This window comes from Colobus angolensis, unplaced genomic scaffold, assembly GCF_000951035.1.
Source record: "Colobus angolensis palliatus isolate OR3802 unplaced genomic scaffold, Cang.pa_1.0 Scaffold422, whole genome shotgun sequence".
NCBI lineage: Eukaryota > Metazoa > Chordata > Mammalia > Primates > Cercopithecidae > Colobus > Colobus angolensis.
Genome location: NW_012117622.1, coordinates 2051028 through 2073423, shown reverse-complemented (window position 1 = coordinate 2073423; position 22396 = coordinate 2051028). Strand labels below are relative to the sequence as shown.

General features: G+C 41.7%; 1 protein-coding gene across 2 annotated transcripts in view; it reads left to right on the top strand.

Moving 5' to 3' along the window:
- USP13 (ubiquitin specific peptidase 13 (isopeptidase T-3)) overlaps nucleotides 1–22396 on the top strand; it is a 134211-nt gene that overhangs the window by 12856 nt on the left and 98959 nt on the right. For both annotated transcript variants that reach the window (XM_011956716.1, XM_011956717.1), the window contains exon 2: nucleotides 15584–15709. In XM_011956716.1, the coding sequence (XP_011812106.1) occupies nucleotides 15584–15709 (126 nt within the window). The remainder of the gene's footprint in view (nucleotides 1–15583; nucleotides 15710–22396) is intronic.

Below are 22396 nucleotides of genomic sequence, written 5' to 3'. Positions count from 1 at the left end.
GGGTAGGGTGGACAAAGGTATGGAATTGGGACCAACTTGACTTTCATGTGAGACAGTAAAAATTGTCTTATGGAAGAGAAGATTCCTGGGGAGACTGGAAAGCAAAGTTGAATATTCTGTGGGATGTAAAAGAGGTTGGTCTTGATAAGGTTAGACCTGAGGGACCAGCCAATTATGAGCAAGGGAACAGCATGGGGATGGTGGTCCTCTGGTGCTACTGTTCTGGAAGTGGAATGAGGAACAGGTGGGAGTGGCTACAGGAAGCAGGGTTGAAAGTAATTCACATATTGTATCCTTTGTGTAAAGCTGCTGTATTGCTCCTTTGGAGGTGCCATTTGGGGCAGGTTCTGCCATTGAGTGTCCAGCCTGTTCTTTGGAAGAAGCCTCAGTTGGTGTGAATTCTCACTCTAGGTCCCCAGTTTTATTGCTGGACACAAGCTGATTAGGACGAGTGGGCTGTGAGGGCCATTGTCTTGCAGCTCCTTCACCAGTGTCTCGAAGCCCAGCACTTTGGGTCTTGCCACTGTTTTTGTCAGGGAGCTGTCAGTCTGGAGTGGCCACTTCCCAGGGACTCCAGCTGTCCTTTTGCATTTGGGGAGTGGAGCTGGCAAAGCCTGCTGAAACCTCTCTCCTGCCCCTCAGGAAAGCTTGGCAGGGTGCCTGGTGCAGGCTGCTTACTTGAGTGGGGCTGCCCTCCTTTGCCTGTCCCTCCTGCTTTCCTTGAATGAAACAGTCTTGAAAAAAAGAGAAACTGCTCATTTCCCCAGGCCCCCACGAGAGCGTGTGCTTGCCGACAGCCGCCCACCTGGCTCCTGTCACCAAAACGACATCTGCTTCTCAGTAGCACCAGGCAGCCCGCAGGGGGCTAGACTGGCCTGGGCTCAAATCCACCTCCACTTACTACTTAGTAGCCATGTGACTTCAGCAAATACTTTAATGTCACTGAATTCCTGTGAGCCTTGGTTTCCCCCTTTGTAGTGCCTTACCTTGCAGGGTTGTTGTACTCACAGCTGTCCATTCAACCTATCTTATTGCTGTCCTCTCTGGAACTCACCCCTCCCTAGCTCTCACTTTTAAGCTAGTGGATATGTAGTAGAGGTACTTGACCTTTTATTGGTGGTTGAATGAGGGGTTCCCTTCGAGAAGATGAAATGGCATTTATGGAGTCTTAAGGTTGCCGAAGAGAGACATCTTTTACTTGGTAATTCTGCATAAGGCTCTGCTCAACAGTGAAAGCTTTTGCTGGCCTCTTTGATGGGGACTCTGTTCTGGGCCATTGTTCATACTCAAATTCAGATATGAGGGATGAGCTTTTATGGGTTAGCCTGGAAATTCAATCTTTGTGTTTATCAGGGGGATTTCATCCTGAAGAAAACCATCACTTTTAAAAAATAAAATAAAAATAAGAAATGACTATAAAAGGTGTACTGTTGACAAGGTGGTTTCACATTTTCTTTTTGTGTGTAAGCTGGGGACTGCTGCAGGTGCCCAGTTCGCTGTATTCGTATGCCGATGGTTTCCATGTTACCCATTTGTCCTGAGAGTGTTGTAGTAGTTGAACTTCGTGCCCTGCCTCTGGCCTTCCCCAGCTGCGGTGGGGGACAGTATCCTCATTGCTCAAAATACCCAGAGGAATGATTCTTTTTTTTTTTTTTTGAGACAGAATTTTGCTCTTCTTGTCCAGTTTGGAGTGCAATGGAGTGATCTCGGCTCACCGCAACCTCTGTCTCCTGGGTTCAAGTGATTATTCTGCCTCAGCCTCCCGAGTAGCTGGGATTACAGGCATGTGTCACCACACCTGGCTAATTTTTATATTTTTAGTAGAGATGGGTTTTCTCCATGTTGGTCAGACTGGTCTTGAACTCACAACCTCAGGTGATCTGCCCGCTTTGGCCTCCCAAAGTGCCAGGATTACAGGCATGAACCACCATGCCCGGCTGCTTCAGTTTTATACTTATCAAAAAAGTTAATAAATGATGCCTCAGTAGAACACTAAATTTATAGTGTAGTCAAAACTTAGTTGTTCAGACTCTGCCTTTAGCTGTGCAGGACCAGGCTGTACAGCTGTAATGCATAGGAGTCCTCTGCAGAAAGGGAGACACTCAGAGTCAGAGCAAGCTGGAGGAATCATTACTGCATTAACATTTCAACTTTTATTTATTTATGTTTTTTTAGAGATGGGGTCTCGCTGTGCTGCCCAGGCTAGCATCAATCTCCTGGACTCAAGTGGTCCTCCCACCTCAGTCTTTTGAGTAGCTGGGACTACAGGTGTGCACCACCATGCCTGCTGCTGGATTAGTATTTCTGTTTTTTTCTTAACATTTCATGGCCACAGATGTTTTATCAGTGTTTAGCAGCAAGGCCAATACTCTCTTGGGATTACATGCATTTGTTCTTTCCTACCTAGTTTATGTGGACACATTTATTTCACTGAATCTGCTGTTGAAACCAAGATTTTAGATTTTGCAACTATTGTATTCTGGTAATTTTGTTTTACTGGTGACCTGTTTGGTTATTCCCTGCTAGCCAGCCTATTTTCTTTCTTTCTCTGTTTGTTTTTTGAGACGAAGTCTCACTCTGTTGTCCAGGCTAGAGTGCAGTGGTGTGATCTTGGCTCAATGCAGCCTTGACCTCCTGGGCTCAAGCAGTTCGCCTGCCTTGGCCTCCCAAAGTGCTGAGATTACAGGTTTGAGCCACTGCACCCAGCCCTATTTTCCGATAATGCTTTTTTCCATTGTATTTTCCCCTTCTGTGTGTTGCATGCTTGCCACCCTTGATCTGGAATCTTGTTTTACTTTCTTATTGCTCACTTGCTTCTTACCTATGGGTGCTTAATTTGCTCATTTGCTTCTTGTTTATGGGTGCTTAATTTTTGCAATTTAAAACTCTTGTCTGGTTTGCTCTAGAAGCGAAAATATACTGGAGATCTGTGCTCTGGTTATTGGAACACTCATGTCTGTCATTCGGACATGGAAGTAAGTACCTGAGAAGTTGAATTAATAGGTAGGTGGTTGCTTGATGAAAGCAAAAGTTGGGCAGAGACAGGAGGGTGCTCTTATGGACTCAGTAATGAATCAGAACCATTAGGAGTTGTCCTTACTTCCACCCTTTTTCACATGCCTTTACACCTAATCCATCTCCTGGGCTAGTGTGCTCTATCCTAAAATTATATCCTGGCTGGGCACAGTGGCTCACGCCTCTAATCCCAGCACTTTGGGAGGCCAAGGCGGGCAGATCACCTGAGGTCAGGAGTTTGAGACCAGCTTAGTCAACATGGTGAAACCCCATCTCTACTAAAAATACAAAAATTAGCCGGCATGGTGGCACACGTCTGTGGTCCCAGCTACTCGGGACGCTGAGGCACGAGGATCTCTTGAACTTGGGAGGCAGAGGTGCAGTGAGCTGAGATTACGCCACTGGACTCCAGCCTGGGCAAAAGGGCAAGACTCCATCTCAAAAACAAACAAACAAATAAACAAAAAAATTAAATAAATAAATAAAATACAGTAATATCCTGACACTGCCCATTTCCCTATCTCTGCTGTCAGCCGCCTTCCCTCTTTCTCCTGTCACCTTCCCCCTTTCTCCTGTCGCTTTCCCCAGGCTAAGCCACCATCTGGCCTTGCTTAGACAAAGGCTGTCTAAAAGAGCTTTCTGAGATGATGGAATTATTCTGTGTCTGAGCTGTCCAGTAGGGTAGCCACTAGCCATCTTTGGCTGTTGAGCACTTGAAATTGGCCAGTGTGGTAGAGGAACTGAAGTTTTAATTTAACTTAATTTAAATTTAAATATTCACATGTGGGTAGTGGCTACCATATTAGACAGTGTAAGTCTAGACTATACAGTAGCCTCTTAACTGCATATTCTCTTGACCCTCCCCCCATAATTCTTCCGCAGTAGCCAGAGTGATCTTTGAAAAATGTAGATGAGATCATGGCACTTCTCACTTTAGAAGCGTCCAGTGGCTTTGCTTCTGCCCAGTGTGCACCCAGCTCTCCCCTGGCGTGCAAGGCTTTCTTGAGCTGACCTTTGCAGCCCTCTCCTTCTGTACTGTCACCACCTTTTTCTCATGCTTCTCCAGCACCTGGCTGGCTTTCTCTCCTTCAAAGCAATAGCCAAGCTTTTTTTGGAGTTGGGACCTTTGCACATGCTTTTGCATCTGGAGAGAGTACTCTTCCTTCTTTGCTTGCCTGACTACTCATCATCTTTGAAGTCTCAGCCTCCTAGAGACAACCCTGTCTCCCGTCTGTATAAAGACCCCAATCCTCAGGCTCCTCTTATCACTGCTGGGAATTATCTTTGATGTCTCTTTCTTGCTTGTTGCCTGTCTCTTTTTACTAGGATGTAAATGTCATTAGGGCATCACCCTTGCTGGGTCTCTGATGTCTTGCATTGAGGGACTGAACACACTCCTTCTGCCCTTCACCCCCATGGCCTTCTTTTGCCTCTAGAGAAGACATCACAGCCTGACTCTCATGGCTTCTTTTCCATTCTCCACATTGACCACTCCCTTCTCTGTAAACATGAGTGGCAGCCAACTAGAGTACAGTGTTCCCGATTAGTTTCATTTTTCCCAGTTGTAATCACAGTCTCATTTGCCTCCCTGAGGTTACACTCCTTATCACCTCTATTTTACTTGTTCCCGAATTTCCTCAGCTGCAGATCTCAAGATAATCTCTTATTAATCTCAAATTATTGGCCAGGCACAGTGGCTCATGCTTGCAATCCAGCAATTTTTTTATTTTGTTTTGAGACAGAGTCTTGCTCTGTCACCCAGGCTGTAGTTCAGTGGTGTGATCTCGGCTCACTGCAACCTCTGCCTCCTGGGTTCCAGCGATTCTTCTGCCTCAGCCTTCTGAGTGGCTGGGATTACAGGTGTGCGCCACCATGCCCGGGTAATTTTTGTATTTTTATTGGAGACGGGGTTTCACCATGCTGGCCAGGCTGCTCTCGAACTCCTGACCTCAGGTGATCTGCCTGTCTCGGCCTCACAAAGTGCTGGGATTAAAGGCGTGAGTCATTCTGCCTGGCCAATCCCAGTACCTTCGGAGGCTAAGGTGGGTGGATTACTTGAGATCAGGAATTTGAGACCAGCCCGGACAACATGGCAAAACCCCGTCTCTACTAAAAATACAAAAATTAGCCAGGCGTGGTGGTGGGCACCAGTAATTCCAGCTACTTGGGAGGCTAAGGCAGGAGAATCCCTTGAACCCGGGAGGTAGAAGTTGAAGTGAGCCGAGATTGCTCCACTGCATTTCAGCCTGGGTGATAGAGCGAGACTCTCTCAAAGATAAAAAATAAAAATCTCAAGTTATTGCCACCACGCTTTACTTTGAGTAGTGGAAATGTACAGCCCCCATAAAGCTGTGCGGTTGGGAAGCCAGGTTGAGAAAAGGGAGCATATCTAAATACATTCAGTTAAAAAACTTTTATTTATATTTTAATTAAAAAATGAATCTATGTTCCTGAAGGGAAATTTAAAAATGCCAGAAGAGAATGGTAAGAAAACAAATTCCCACATTGTCTCCCCATGCTGAGATAACATCATATGCCAGGAAGAGTGTGCATGTCACGTATATTATAACAGCATACACAGTGTTTTGTTACCTGCTTTCCTCACCCAAAATTACCATGTGCATGTTTTTTCTATCAGTAAATACTCATCCACAAGTCAGTTTTAAATAGCTGAAGAGTGTTACATTTCATGGAGGTACCATAAATTATTAAGCAAATCTGTTCTTGGGCATTTGGGTTGCTTTTTTTTTTTTTTTTTTTTTTTTTTTTTACAATTACAAGCAGCTCATTTGGTTAATTTTTTTCCTGTCCGCTCTTTTTTGAGTCAATGTTCTAGAAAATATTATGTTCTGGTCTTCTTGGCCTTCCTTTTCCAAGGGTGTGTGAGTCACAGTCTTCCCGTGGTGTTAGTATGTGATTTGTCCTGGCGTGGATTTATTGTGACTCCATCTACCTACAATATGTTTCTCTTTGTAGCAATGACCGCTTGTTTTCCACAGGAGACACTGTTCTGTAGTTATAAAAACAAGTGTTACACAGGGACTGCGTTTCCTGAGCGCATTGCTCACATAAGCTCACGCTACCTTCCTGTCTTCCAGTGGGAAGGCTGGTTGCCAAGAAAACATCATCGTAAACAAAGTTCTCTGAACACCTACGGATTGACAATGTAGTGTATTTTTATTTAAAATGACTGTTCACTTGCCACTCTGAAACATGTTGCAACCTTGACCTTTATATTTGCCACCATTTTAACATTCTTTTAAATGGCAGGCAATATAAAAATAAATGACTTTGTCTTTGATGTTACTTCTGAATAGCACATAGAGTGATACAATATAAAGTAGTAAATGAATGGCTTAGGTATATACTGTATGTATATTGAAATGCATTGAAGACAGGATTTTAACAATACATGGGGCTTCTCATGCTGCTCCTTTTTTCTTTTCTTTTCCTTTTTTTCCGAGAAGGTGTCTCACTCTGTTGCCAGGCTGGAGTGCAATGGCGCGATCTCAGCTCACTGCAGTCTCTGCCTCCTGGGTTCAAGCAATTTCCCTGCCTCAGCCTCCTGAGTAGCTGGGACTACAGATGCACACCACCACGCCAGGATAATTTTTTGTATTTTAGTAGAGACAGGGTTTCACCATGTTGGCCAGGATGGACTTGATCTCCTGACCTGCCTCCCAAAGTGCTGGGATCACAAGCGTGAGCCTCCATGGTCCGCCAATGCTGCTTCTTTCTTACTGTTTTGATTGTGGGGCTGGAGAAGTTAAGGGAAATCATTATAGAGCCCTGTACAGTATTTCTTGACTTTCTTATGATTTTGGATGTCAAAGTCTTGCATCTTGGTCAAGTTTCTGGTTAGTGCATCATAAAAATGATCATTAGAATCCATTTAGCTTAAGATTGTGCACAGAACTGCACTTTGGTCATTCTGGTGGGTGTCCTCTGCGCACAGGAGGCAGGTAGGATCCAAGGTGGGATGGGGGTGCAGAAAAGGCAGCCACTTTCCTGAAGAACCCATATGAGACTGGCTTGGTTACAGCAGGTGGGAGGGCTGGGGCAGTGGGGTTCAAGTGTCCAGGCTGCTAAGAGTGACTTCAGCCAAACAAACCTGAAAAGCTAGAATTTCTGCTGGTGCCTCAGGCTGTTTATGCGTGGCCATGAGTTTTATTTTGAGAATTCCCATTGTTTAGTCGTGCCAGAGACTTTAAGTGGAACCTGTGCTATGAAGCATTTTAAATTCAGATCAGAAGGGCACTGAGGAATAGTTTGAGAGAGAGAGACCAAATAACAAATAGTGAAGACAAAAACTATCATTCATCCTACAAAAGTTTGTTCAGTCCCGCCCTGTAGCAGGTACTGTTTTCGGGATTCAGTGGTGAATATGACACAGTTTTCCTGCCCCATGCCCTGTACCAGGTACTATTTTTAGGATTCAGCAATAAATGATACAATTTTCCTGCCTTCAAGGAGCAAATGTATATTTCAGCTTCTGAAGGTACTGGCGACAAACTGAAGGAAGCTTGGGTTTCCCATAGCGATAGATTTGAATGAGCATGACACTGATTGTGAAATGAAAGCAGATTTAGGGTCAAGGACTGTCAGAACAGGGGCTGAGCAGGGAGATGTGGGAGTAGTTCCTAGGCAGAGACTGACAGAGTGTGGGGTCTGGGAAGCGCCTGCAGTGAGGAGGCATTGATGGGACTACTGTAAAGGCTGCAGGCCTGACCTCGTGTCTTGAAAGTCTTTTAGATAATGCTTTCCTGGTGGGTGAGACACTCTTAGACTTGGGCCGAGTTCACCTAGCCCTAGACAAGTGCTACCTAAAGTGTGTCAGCTGACTGGGCTGAGAGATGAGTACAGCACTGAGAGTAGTGTTTTGAGGTTTCTTTCTTTCCTTCTTTCTTTTTTTTTTCTTGAGATGGAGTTTTGCCCTTGTTGCCCAGGTTGGAGTGCAATGACACGATCTTGGCTCACTGCAGCCTCTGCCTCCTGGGTTCAAGTGATTCTCCTGCCTCAGCCTTCCTGAGTAGCTGGGATTACAGGCATGTGCCACTACGCCTGGCTAATTTTGTATTTTTAGTGGAGACAGGGGTTTCTCCATGTTGGCCAGGTTGGTCTCGAACTCCTGACCTCAGGTGATTCGCCCGCCTTGGCCTCCCAAAGTGCTGGGATTAACAGGCGTGAGCCACTGGGCCTGGCCTGTTTTGAGATTTCTATAGCAACTTGACATTGCAGTGAAAGCCAAGTGTGTGACCAGTGGATCTGTTTGCCTAGAACATAGACTGGTTTGGGTTTTGTGGAACTTAAGTGTGTAATAAGATCATATCTGGCTGGGGCTTTGAACTAGCCATGTGCAGTGGGACCATGTATCTTTCCTTAACAAATAAAAACAACACGAAACAAAAAACAAAAACAACCTCATCCATCGTGACAATAGTTGGAGAAGCACCACTCTAGACCAAGCAAGACTCATTATACACAATTTATAAATTTGTCTTTTTAAATAATGTTGCAGTATTTTCTTGTGCTTATATCCCACAATTTCTTAAGTCCTCTATTTGGGGCCATTGCTACATTATTTTATTATAGATGGTGAATGTGCACAGAACTGCACATTCTGTGCAGAATATTTTTGTACAAATTTGTTTTTTTTTCTTCTTCTCTTCTTTTGGGCCAAAAGGGAAAATACAGTGTCAAAGGGTCACCGTCTTTTTAGCTCTCTTGAAAGGCTGAGCTGATTTATATTGTAGGAGAAGATATATGGGTTTTCTCTGTGGCTTCAGGCTGTGCAATTTTAATAGTTTTTGCTGGTTTATGAGGCATGTACCTGTGCCTTGAGATGGTTTTATTATGCTTACTTAAGGAGGTTGTGAGGATGTGATGGTTTGATTTCAGTATTTTCTCATATTGGAAACCAAATGGTCTTTAAAAAAATTCTTTCCCAGCACTTTGGGAGGCCGAGGCGGGAGGATCATGAGGTCAGGAGATCGAGACCATCCTGGCTAACATCCTGTCTCTACTAAAAATACAAAAAATTCACTGGGCGTGGTACCCTTGCTTGTAGTCCTAGCTACTTGGGAGGCTGAGGCAGGAGAAGCGTGAACCAGGGAGACAGAACTTGCAGTGAGCCGAGATCGCGCCACTGCATTCCAGCCTGAGCGACATAGCAAGACTCCATCTCAAAAAAAAAAAAAAAAAAAAATGCTTCAGTTGAACTTTAGTGTTGATGACATCTTGTGATTCATCAGTTTTTATATAGTTTGGATACATGCTTTTATTCACTGTACTTTATGTTTTTCCCCATTCTCTTGTCTTTTATTTGTTTCATTACATTTTGTGGTACAAAACATGGTCACTAGTGTTTATATTTTTAGACTAAACTACATCATCTCTGAAGATATCCTTAATTTTTTTGGCCAGAAATTATTTTCCCCTTTAAAAGTGGGCTGAATATATGATTCTGCTCTTTTTAGTTTCGTAATTGCTTATTTCTTAGATCTATTTGGACCTTATTACCGTGTTTCATATAAGTTGTAGATCCAGATTAATTTTCTTCTATACTGATGTTAATTTTCCTAGTAGCTTTTATTGGTGATTCTTTTCCACATTTTTGTATTTCCTGTGATTTGACATATTAAACAGTTATCTTAGAATGCATGTATTTCTGGAGCCTCCATTCTTATGCTACCATTAATTTTTAAAAAAAATTTCCCCAATGCTATGTAAGTTTTATCTGTAATCTATTTTATTATTATTATTATTATTATTATTATTAGTTTTGAGACGGAGTCTCGCTCTGTCGCCCAGGCTGGAGTGCAGTGGTGTGTTCTCAGCTCACTACAACCCCTGCCTCCTGGGTTCAAGCAATTCTCCTGCCTCAGCCTGCTGAGTGGCTGGGACTAGAGGCGTGTGCTGCCACGCCTGGCTAATTTTTGTATTTTTAGTAGCGATGAGGTTTCACCATGTTGTCCAGGCCGATCTGGAACTCCTGACCTCAAGTGATCTGCCCACCTTGGCCTCACAAATTGCTGGGATTACAGGCTTGAGCCACTGTGCCTGGCCTGTAATCTATTTTAATTTAATAGAGCACTCTACCACCATTACTTTAAAAAAAGTTGTATTTTGTATTCTGCCTGATATGGTTTGGCTGTGTCCCCACCCAAATCTTATCCTGAATTGTCATTTCCATAATCCCCACATGTTGTAGGAGGCACCTGCTGGGAGATAATTGAATCATGGGGTTAGTTACCCCCATCCTGTTCTCATGATAGTGAGTGAGTTTTCATGAGATTTGATGGTTTTATAAGAAGCTTTTCCCCCTTTGCTCAGCACTTTTCCTTCCAGCTGCCCTGTGAAGAAGGTACCTTTCTTTCTCTTTGCCTTCCGCCATGATTTTGTTTCCTGAGGCCTTCTCAGCCATGTGGAACTGTCAGTCAGTTAAACCTCTTTCCTTTATAAATTACCCAGTCTCGGGTGTTTCATTATAGCAGTGTGAGAATGGACTTGTACACTGTCCTTTGATTTTTCCAGTTGCATTTCACCATCATCTTGCACCTGCCTGATTTCTTGGCTGCCCTTTTGTCCACATGGAAGCATGTGCTTTACCATGCTTCCTTGGCTGGTGATCTTAGTGAGAAGATGGCTGGTTAATGAGAGGATGAGGTTGAGGGTTTGAAACTCTGTGAGTCAGGTAGCTTAGCTTGATTGTGGGCTGTATACCATTCTCTGTGCTTTGGTCACAAGGAAATTGGGAGACAGTTATCCACATGACTTTTTATCAGGATTGAAAGAAGCTATTGGGAGCAGAGGCCATGGGGTGCTGATTCTGTATGTGAAAGACAGTGTATGATAGGACCAATATTTAGACATTAATAGGGCAAGAAAGGAGAAAGCATAGATCATTAGACTGGGGTGTTTGTTCTATATGTGACAGGTTTAGAAGAGTTTTCTGTCTTAATGTTCCCTGAATTTTTAGAACTACTGGTGAGCGCATTGGGCAGGGCCTCCCTGTCAGCATTGGCCATGTAGAGGGGCACACACTACCTCTGTGACCAGCCTTGGTGTCCAGTGGAACAAGCTTGTCGATTTTTTTTTTTTCCCTCACTCTATTGCCCAGGCTGGAGTGCAATGGCGTGATCTCGGCTCACTGCAATCTCCGCCTCCTGGGTTCAAGCAATTCTCCTGCCTCAGCCTCCCGAGTAGCTGGATTACAGGCGCCTGCCACCATGCCCAGCTAACTTTTGTATTTTTAGTAGAGACTGAGTTTTACCATGTTGGCCAGGCTGGTCTCGAACTCCTGACCTCAAATGATCCACCGCCTCTGCCTCCCAAGGTGCTGGAATTACAGGTGTGAGCCACTGTGCCTGGCCACCTGTTGATGTCATAATGAAATCCTTCCTTATCTGGCCATTCCTTTCTGAGTGTCAAAGAATTTTTCTCTTTGATTATGGACTTTGTGACATTATCAAGCAGCTTCAGAAATTGAGAATTCATGTTTGGTATGTTAAATTTCCGGCCGAGTACAGTGGCTCACGCAGTAATCCCAGCGCCTTGGGAGGCCGAGGTGGGTGGATCACAAGGTCAGGAGTTGGAGACCAGCCTGGCTAACATGGTGAAACCCCATCTCTCTACTGAAAATACAATATTAGCTGGGTGTCGTGGCGCATGCCTCTAATCCCAGATACTCGATAGGCTGAGACAGGAGAATCGCTTGAACCTGGGAAGTGGAGGTTGCGGTGAACCAAGATTGTGCCATTGCATTCCAGCCTGGGCAACAAGAACAAAACTCCATGAGAAAATAAAATAAAATAAAATAAATTTCCATCAGATTCCCTAATAAGAAAAAAACTCTTGACAATGAAATTCGGAAAGACTATGATTACTTAAGAAACTATAAACTCTTGGATTATAGAGTATTTCTATATTTTTCTTTAGAAAAATACTGTCCTTGAACATTTTTGTTCTTCTGATTGCGAATTTCTTGGTTCTTCTACTAGTTGCCTAGTGTTTTTTTTCTGACAGATTAATATTTGTTACTTCCACCCTATGTGGCTGTCAGACTCACTTATTCTACCATCTGCTTGTTTTCCCCAATTATTAAATGATTTGGATAATGAGATAATGATAATTAGCCCATAATATATAATAAACACCATTTCTGTATTGTAATATATCACAGAAAGCACTTTGATGTATTTCACCCTCTTTAAATTTCATGCAACCCTGTGTGGTGGGAATTACTGCTATGGCCATGTTTATAGTGGAGAACACTGGAGCTCAGAGCCCCATATGGCAGCCTGCCTTAGGCCAGAGAGCTAGCTGGTGACAGTGCATGACCTCTATTACAAATTCCCTATTTTCCCCAGTAAATCTTCTGGCTCGAATTCATAGACTGAATTACATTTTATTGGAAGAGAATGGAACTTTTTTTAAAATCACAATATGTGATGCTTAATTTAATGGATTTAATGAATAATTGACTATTATAGTGATGCAGTATGTTTTTCTTAAGAGGTCTGTCTATCCAAAAAACGTGTTTATTTAGAAAACTCTTTTGAAAATATTTACCTAATCTGTTGATTAAATGCATGTAATATGTTGTCTCTAGTTGAAGGACTTTTCTAATTTTATTTAAATGATTTCATGTAAAGGTAGAAAAGTTATCCAGAAACACAAGCTATATTATAATTATAAGCTTTTTTGGATTTTTTTTTTTTTTTGAGACAGGGTCTGTTTCTGTCACCCAGCACAGATGGCACAATCATGGCTCACTGCAACCTTGACCTCCCTGGGTTAAAGTGACCCTCCCACCTCAGCCTCCTAAGTAGCTGGGATTACAGGCTGGGTAATTTCTGTATTTTTTTTTTTGTAGAGCCAGGGTTTCTCCAATGTTGCCCAGACTGGTCTTGAACTCCTGGGCTCAAATGATCCACCTACCTCAGCCTCCCAAAATGCTGGGATTAGATGCTATTTTGAAGTCAAGCATTAAAAATTTCATTTGCCAGTGTTTGTTGCTAATATCTAAAATTGCGTTTGACTTTGGTCTCTTAACTTGTAGCGTGTGATTTTGCCAAATTCACTTATTGCTTTTACTAGTTGTTATTTTCACTAGTTTGTGTAGATTTCTTAGAATTTTCCATATGGACTGTATTGTCATTAGGAAATAGAGACCATTTTACTTCTTTCTTTGTGATCTTTATACCTGTTATTTATTTATTTAATTTGCTTATTGCAATGTGTATGCTACAGTAAGAGGCACATACTTGAGTTAATGGTTAAGTGCTCACATTGTGAGAGGACTGTTTATATCCTCACTTAGAAATTCTAGATACAATGTTGGAGAATTTTATTATAAGAAAATTGTTTAAATTAATCTTTATTGGAATTTTAAACAATGTTTTGGAATTTTAAATAATTTTATTGGAATTTAAATTTTAAACAAATTTTAAACAATTTTAAACAAATTTTAAACAATTTTTATTGGAATTTAAACAAATTTTAAACAAAATTAATGGAATTTTAAACAATTTTTAAATATATTTGTAATAAACATCAATGTTTGTTTTGATATTGTACTTTGTGCTCTACTGAAATGCACTGTAAGAAATTTTGTAAGGTATTTATTGGCAATTTTGTCAGGCATTCAAAAGTTAGTTTTACATTATTTTATTATTATTATTTTTATTATTTGGACAGGTGAGACTAACCATAGCTTAAGAAAATCCTCTTCCTTCGAGGAAAGGATGGCTAATTTTGTAGCCTAAGTTTATAGAAAAGCATGTTAAGCAAAGTGAGAGAAAACAAGAGATGAAATTAAGATAGAAAATCAAGTATCTAAAATTCAAACATATCCTTGACTGTTCATTGTAGCAGTATGTCTTTAACTAAATAATATTATGTGCTTTGAAATGTGGCATGGAGGGATAAAAGGAGAAATAGATTCAACTCGAACACTTCCATGCTGTGTGAACTTGGGTAAGTGACTTAGCCTTAGTTTTTTTTTTTTGATACTGTAAAGTAGAAATAACAATAAGCAACTTGCAGTGGTTAGCATTCAAATAATATACATATACATAAGCTGGGCGTGGTGGCTCACACCTGTAATCCCAGCACTTTAGGAGGCCGAAGTGGGCAAATTGCTTGAGCCTAGGAGTTCGAGACCAGCCTAAGCAACTTGGCAAAACCCTATCTCTACAAAAAATACAAAGACTAGCTGGGTATGGTGGCACGTGCCTCTAGTCCCAGCTACTTGGGAAGCTGAGGTGGGAGGGTCTTGAGCCTAGGAGGCTGAGGCTGCAGTGAGCCAGGATCCTGCCATTACACTCCAGCCTGGGGAACACAGTGAGATGCTGTTGAAACAAACAAACAAACAAACAAAAAACAACAACAAAAAGAAAGAAAGAGAGAAAGAGAACAATATACATGAAGCATATCAGACATGCAATAACATGCATTATAAGATTTCATCCTTTATTATGTACTTATTGTTATTACAGATTGAGTATCCCTTATCTGAAATGCTTGGTACTAGAAGTGTTTCAGATTTTTATTTTTTTTGGATCTTGGAATATTTGCATTATATTTACTAGTTCAGCATCCCTAATCTGAAAATCGGAAATCCAAAATGCTCCAAAATCGGAAACTTTTTGAACATCAACATGACGCTTTAACATAAATGCTCATTGAAGCATTTGAGACTTTTGGATTAGAGATATTTGACCTGTATTTATTTATTACTTTTTTTTTTTCCCGAGACGGAGTCTTGCTCTGTCACCCAGGCTGGGGTGTAGCGGCGCTATCTTGGCTCACTGCAACCTCCGCTTCCCAGGTTCAAGCGATTCTCCTGCCTCAGCCTCCTGAGTAGTTGGGACTACAGGCGCCCGCCACCACGCCCGGCTAATTTTTGTATTCTTAGTAGAGCTGGGGTTTCACCATGTTGGCCAGGGGTTTCACCATGTTGGCCAGGCTGTTCTTGAACTCTTGACCTTGTGATCTGCCTGCCTCGGCCTCCCAAAGTGCTGGGGTTACAGGTATGAGTCACTGCGCCCGGCGCTACATTGTTATAGTTTATTCATGAATACTATCAAATATCATGTGTCACCAAAGGAAGGGAATAATATCTTTGAAGAACCCTTTCCTGCTAAAATGACCTAAAACTTTGCATTCCTGGAGACTTGCACCAATGAATGAGGAAGACCGATGATAAAATATTACAGTGAAAGTTTTGCCAACTTTTTTCTACCTTTCTCTTCCTTTGCCCTATTGTCAGACAAGCATGTTTATTTCCTAGAGCCTCTGGGGATCTCACCTCACTGTGAACGTAGCCAGCATTTGGGAAAGGATTGCTCGGTTGTCCATAGGAACATTTGGAGCCAGGGCTGGGGTGAAACCACTGCTGTGGGTGTCTGTGGAGCTGCCGAAGGGTCACTGATGATGACTGCAGGAGCCTTGGTGGCCCTTTGCCAGGACTTATCTTCAGCGTTTGCCTTCCTTCCCTTTCCCTCTTTCTGTATCTGACTACTTGGCTAGGTATCCTTGGCTAATGTACTTTTTCTCTTTCTTCTAGAATTCTGAAGGTGGACTCTATGTATGCATGAATACATTTTTGGCGTTTGGAAGGGAACATGTTGAAAGACATTTTCGAAAAACTGGACAGAGTGTATACATGCACCTGAAAAGACATGTCCGAGAGGTGAGAGCCGCATTTTCAGAGAACTGGCCTTGATGTCTTTCCTGTAAGGTTGTCTCAATGTGCTTTCTCACCTGGAGATTTGACCATGCCCACATAACTTCTGTTTCCCTTTGATGATGAGAAACAAAAACAGCACTGTTTGCAAAATCCAGAGAGTCTCCCAAACCTTATCTTAACCAGTTTTATTTTTCTTCCTCTAAACTTCTGATTGGTGTTTTTAAGAATACATAGGTTGACTAATTGGAAAAAAAAAAACAAAAAACAAAAACTACTAGGTTTAAAAATACAGAAGAGTACAGGGATACTCATGGATCCAAAAATCAGAAAAAAAAAAAACCCATTTGAATATTCTTGCTTCAGATTTGTTTTGTTTTGTTTTTTTAATATAAGAAATAGAGCTTCCTTAAAAATTCAAGTTCCTTTTGTCCCTCTCCCTCACCAGAAGTAACCACTGTTGTGAACTTTTTCTGTGTCATGCATGCCATTATGTTTTATTAACAAATGCATATTCAAGAACAAAATATAGTATAACTTCATATGTTTTAAAGATGTAGATAAATGCTATCATACGCCTACCTATAATTCTGTGAAGAGTTTTTCCCCTCAGCATCCAAATGTTTCATTTCTTTTGGGATCTGTCCATGTCGAGATACATCTGGATATATTCATTTCAATAGTTGTTTGGTTTTTCATCTTATGAGTACCTTGTAATTTATTCTCTTCTCCTATTGATGAACATTTAGATTGTTTCTATTTTTTTGCTACTGTAAAGAATGCAGCAATTAACATTTTTATACACTTCTCCTGGGTGTACAAGTGCCAGATTTCTTCAGGAAATAGATCTCTAGATCTGCACAACATGGTTGTGCAGGCTCATGTTATGCTTCTCTTTGTTTTTACTAGATAGTGCCAAGTCTCTCCCCAGAGTGATTGTACCTATTTGCACTCCAATCTGCAATAATTATGATTTCTTGCTTTCCCACACTCTCACCAACCCTTGGTCAGAGTTCTGTTTTTGCCAATCTAATGATTATGAAGTAGCATCTGAATATTTGGCACATCTCTTTGTACTTTCTATTCTGTTTTTTTTCTTGTTGGATTTGCCTATTTATATTTTTGGCATATTTTCTTTATGGATTTATCTTTTTCTTATAAGTATGATGAGTTATTTTTACATTCTGGATACCAAACCTTTGTTTGTTACATACTAGATTTCCTTTGAGTCTGTGCCTTACTAAATTTCTTTTGAGTCTGTGGCTTGTCGCTTTACTTTGTTTATCAATTATTTTGTAGGATAGAAGTTGTAAGTTTTGAATTAGTTAGATTTATTAAACTTTTTGTCTTATGAGTTGTGCTTTTTGTATCTTGTCTAAGAAATTGTTTCCTACCTCAAGGTCATAAAGACATTTTGTACTAGTCTGTTTTCAGTCTGTTTTCATGTTGCTGATAAAGACGTACTTAGACTGGGCAATTTACAAAAGAAAGAGGTTTAATACAGTTCCATGTGGCTGGGGAGGTGTCACAATCATGGTGGAAGGCAAAAAGGAGCAAATCACATCTTCCGTGGATGGTGGCAGGCAAAGAGAGAGCTTGTGCAGGGAAATTCCCATTTTTGGAACCATCAGATCTCATGAGACTCATTCACTATCATGAGAACAGCGGAGAAAAGACCCACCCCCATAACTCAATCACCTCCCACCGGGTTCCTCCCATGACATGGAGGAATTGTGGGAGTTACAATTCCAGATGAGATTTGAGTGCAGACACAGCCAAACTATATCACATTTCTTACAGTAGTTTTAAAATTTTTATTTAAGTGTGTGTGAATGTGACTGTTTTAACGTTTTAGATCTTTAATCCATGTATAATTTATTTTTGTATTTGTATGAAGAATGGGAATATTTTTTCATATTGATAACCAGTTGTTTTATGATTCATAGAGTAGTACAACCTTTCCCATTGATTTATAGTATCACCCTTTTCTTTTTATTTTTATTTATTTATTTTTTGAGACGGAGTCTCTCTCTGTCACCAGGGTGAAGTGCAGTGGCGCGATCTTGGCTCACTGCAACCTCAGCCTTCTGGATTTAAGCGATTCTCTTGCCTCAGCCTCCTGAGTAGCTGGGACTACAGGCGCGCACCACCATGCCCGACTAATTTTTGTATTTTTGGTAGAGACAGGGTTTCACTATGTTGGCTAGGATGGTCTTGATCTCTTGACTTTATGATCTGCCCCCCTCTGTGTCCCAAGGTGCTGGGATTACAGGCATGAGCCACCGCGCCTGGCAGTATTACCCTTTACACACACACACACACACACACACACACACACATTTTGTTTGTGTTCTGAGACATGCTCTCACTCTGTCACCCAGGCTGGAGTGCAGTGGTGCCACCACGGCTCATTGCAGCTGCAACCTCCTGGGCTCAAGCGATCCTCCCACCTCAGCGCCCCAAGTAGCTGAGACACTGGCATGTGTCACCACATCTGACTAATTTCTGTATTTTTTGTAGAGATGGGGTTTCCCGGGCGACCATGATGCCCTGTCTTGTGCTCCTGAGCTTAAGCAATCCACTGGCTCGGCCTTCCAAAGTGCTGGGATTACAGCTGAGAGCCACTGTGCCTGGTTAACTTGCCATTCACATTTGGGTCTCTCTTCAGTCTCTCAGTTGTGTTCTGTTGATCTTATTTGTCTGTCTCTGCATTGGTGTGGCAAGCCTTGATATCTTTCAGTGCAAGCACTTTTTCCATATTTATTTATTTTTCTTTTTTTTTCTGATGCTGTGGTTGAAGCCATATTTTTTTTTTTTCCAGAATTTTCGTGGGTGTTTCTAGGCATTTATTTTTCTATATGGATTATGGAATTAGTTCATCTAGCTTAAAAGTCCTATTTGAGATTTTGATGACAATCACATTGAATTTATAGATTAATCTATAATCCACATCCTTGTTTAAGCTCTATGTTTAAGGTTATTGTTTAAGCCCTTTGGTTTTGTCCACTGCTGTGTCTTTAGCACTTAACAGTGCCTTCCATATAGTAGGTGCTTCATAAATATTTATTGAGTAAGTGTTTAACATAGCATACCTCTTTTTTCACGTTTCCATTTTGTCATTCAATAAGTTTTGTAATTTTCTGTAAAGAAACTCATATTTTGTTAGATTTTTTTGGTACCCTATAATTTTTTTTTTTTTTTTTTACCATTACTGCTATCCTTTACTTTTTACACATTAACTGGTTATTGATGGTATTTGGAAATATTGTTAATTAATAAATGGTGATTTTATATTTAGCAATGCTATTCAACTTTTACTTTAGTTCTAATAGTTTGTGCACTATTTTGGATCTTCTCAATGGTCAATGCTGATTTGAAGTTTCTCTAATTTCTCACCTTAGCCTTCCTAATATAGTCTCTGTTTAAGTTCCTAACAAAGAAGAGGGGGAGAGCAGGAGGAAGAGAATGAAGAAAGGCCAGAAAGTCAGATAAGGCATAAACTCAATGATTAGCTTCAAAATAATTTCATTTTGACTTGCTACTGAATGATTTACACTCTCTAATTCTGTTAGTTGGTACATAATAATTCTTGTGAAGTCTGTTTTGTGACATAATACAGTGATGAAATTTTAGAAAACTTAAAAAAAAAAGAAAAAGAAAGAAAGAAACAGAGGCCCAGAGACTTAGTAACTTGCTCAGGGTCACAAAGTTAGCAGCAGAACTGTGGAATGCTGGTAAACTTGTACAGTTAGCTCTGCCTCTGGAATTTCAACTTAAATGTGTCACTCTCTGACCACAATTTCTACTCGTTTTTGCTCTTTCACTCATTTATTCCTATTTTGATCATTTGTTATAGGTCCTGAAGACCTCCAGGTCCGTGACTTGTTTAGCCTATTTCTCATGATTCATTTCTTTTAACATTCTGTAATCCACAGCACCCTGAACTGGACTTTTATTCTCTTGTCTTGCCTCCTTAACTATCCTCCAGAACTCCAAGCAGTTGCTCCGTGGGGTCACTATCTACTTCCATGCACAGACTGCTGGAAACCGCACACTATGATGGGTTTGAGACCATGTCACATTTTCGGCCTTTCTTCTTCTATTGTACCCTCTCACTGCCCGCCAAACCTTCTACTCTGTATGCTGTCCCACTCCCGTGAGTGGCCATTCTAACCTTTGGATGCTTTCCTTAAGCCTTTTGTATACATTTCTCATCAGGAATGCCTGTACAGGAACTCACTTAACTTATTCCTTGTGTCGTGGAAGCTCATCTGTAACTAGTTCCACTTTCGATTCCATCTCAGCTGAAAGCTATGTTCTATCTGTCCTCAGGGTCCTGTTTCCTCCTACCTCGGGAAACTTGCTCCTTCATTAACTCCACTTCCTCTGATATCTCCAGCTTCTCCCTCTTCTGGCTTATTTTCTCCCCACCTTAAAAAAGAACACACCAGGCTGGGCTCAGTGGCTCACACCTGTAATCCCAGTGCTTTAGGGAGGCCAAGATGGGAGCCTGACTTGAGGATGGGAGTTTGAGACCACCCTGGGCAACATAGTGAGACTCCGTCTTGACAAAAAAATAAAATAATTAGCCTGCAATGTTGGTGCATGCCTTAGTCCCAGCTACTTGGGAGGCTGAGGTGGGAGGAATACTTGAGCCCAGGGATTTCAGGTTACGGAGTGAGCTATTATCAGGCCACTGTACACCTGAGCAACAGAGTGAGACTCTGTCTCTTAAAAAAACAAAACCGACACCACAAAACCGTCTTTCTAATTTGTGTCCTTCTTCAGTCATTGCATTATTTTATTGAAAGCTTCTTTAAAAACTTTTCTGATCTTGTCTGTACTATATCTGCCTCTAAGACTCAACACTGCGGTCTGATCTTGTTAATCCACTAACACTGCCCAGGTTGTCAGTGAGCTAGCTCTTAGCTGTCACACTTGGGGGATATGTTTTGGTTCTAATGTTACTCGACTTTTTGAGTATTTGCATGTTTGAGCTTGTTTTCCTCTGGACTGTTCCTCTCCTGTTTTCTTTGACACCATTCTTTTTTTTTTCTTTTTTTTTTTGAGACGGAGTCTTGCTCTGTCGCCCGGGCTGGAGTGTAGTGGCCAGATTTCAGCTCACTGCAAGCTCCGCCTCCCGGGTTTACGCCATTCTCCTGCCTCAGCCTCCCGAGTAGCTGGGACTACAGGCGCCCGCCACCTCGCCCAGCTAGTTTTTTTTTTTTTTTTTTTTTTTTTTTTTGTATTTTTTAGTAGAGACGGGGTTTCACCGTGTTAGCCAGGATGGTCTCGATCTCCTGACCTCGTGATCCGCCCGTCTCGGCCTCCCAAAGTGCTGGGATTACAGGCTTGAGCCACTGCGCCCGGCCGACACCATTCTTTCTTGGCTTCCTCTTATCCTTTCTCAGTTTTTTTCACCAACACCTCTTCCTTTGTTTACCTTTTAGTTATCCGCATTTCCTAGGATGCCATTTGGCCATCCTGTCTTCTTCCTCAGAAAGATACTTTTCTTCATCAGGGTTATCCATATTTTTGTTTAACCACTTTCTCTAAGCTGATGACATTCAAATTAATCTCTCTCTGGAGGTGAAGATCTGATCATCTTATTCTGATCTGGATTTTTCTACTCCAGCATTTCATAGGTACTTCAACGTCGGTGTGCCCAGACTGAACACCGTATTCTCTTGCTAAAAAGTTTCCTTCCTCTTCAATTCTAGAGACCTAGATATTCTTTGATCTGCTTTCCCTCTGTGTCTTACTGGTGATCTTGTTACCTGGGCTTCCCAAATAGCTCTGAGGTCCACCCTGTCTTCTCCATTTCTGCTGTTCTTGTCTGAGTGCTCATTATCCTTAAAAGGACTAGTGCTGACCAGGTGTGGTGGCTCACACCTTTATTCCTGGCACTTTGGGAGGCTGAGGCAGGTGGATCACCTGAGGTCGGGAGTTCAAGACCAGCCTGACCAACATGGAGAAACCCCGTCTCTACTAAAAGTATAAAATTATCTGGGCATGGTGGTGCATGCCTGTAGTCCCAGCTACTCAGGAGGCTGAGGCAGGAGTATCGCTTGGACCTGGGAGGCTGAGGTTGCAGTAAGCCGAGACTGCGCCATTACACTCCAGCCTGGGCAACAAGAGTGAAACTCTGTCTCAAAGAAAAAAAAAAAAAAAAAAAGGACTAGTGCTGTTGCTTCCTAACTAACCTTCCTTCCCTCAAACTTGCTGCCTTCAATCCCACCCTATCTGCACACTGCTACCAGAGCCATCTTTCCAAATGCACATATCTATGGCACACTGGCACTTAAATCTTTGATGTTTCTCCCTCTTCTACAGGATGAAGTCCAAACTCTTTTGCATGTAATTATAAGGTGCTCATGATCTGGAGCCTGCAGCGTTTCTAACCCTTTCTCTTATTCCACCAACTTTGTGCTCCAGACATAGGAAATCACTTCTCCTTTCTGGAGCACACTGTGATTTTATGCTTTTGTCTGGGCTGTTTTCTCTGTCTAGGATGTCTTACTTCTATCCCCACTCCCCTCTTACCTGTTTTACTCCCTGTAGTCAGGATATCCAAGCATCCATCCATCCATCCATCCATCCATCCATCCATCCATGTATTCATCCATCCATCCATTCATATATCCATCCATCCATCCATCCATCCATCCATCCATCCATCCATCCATCCATCCA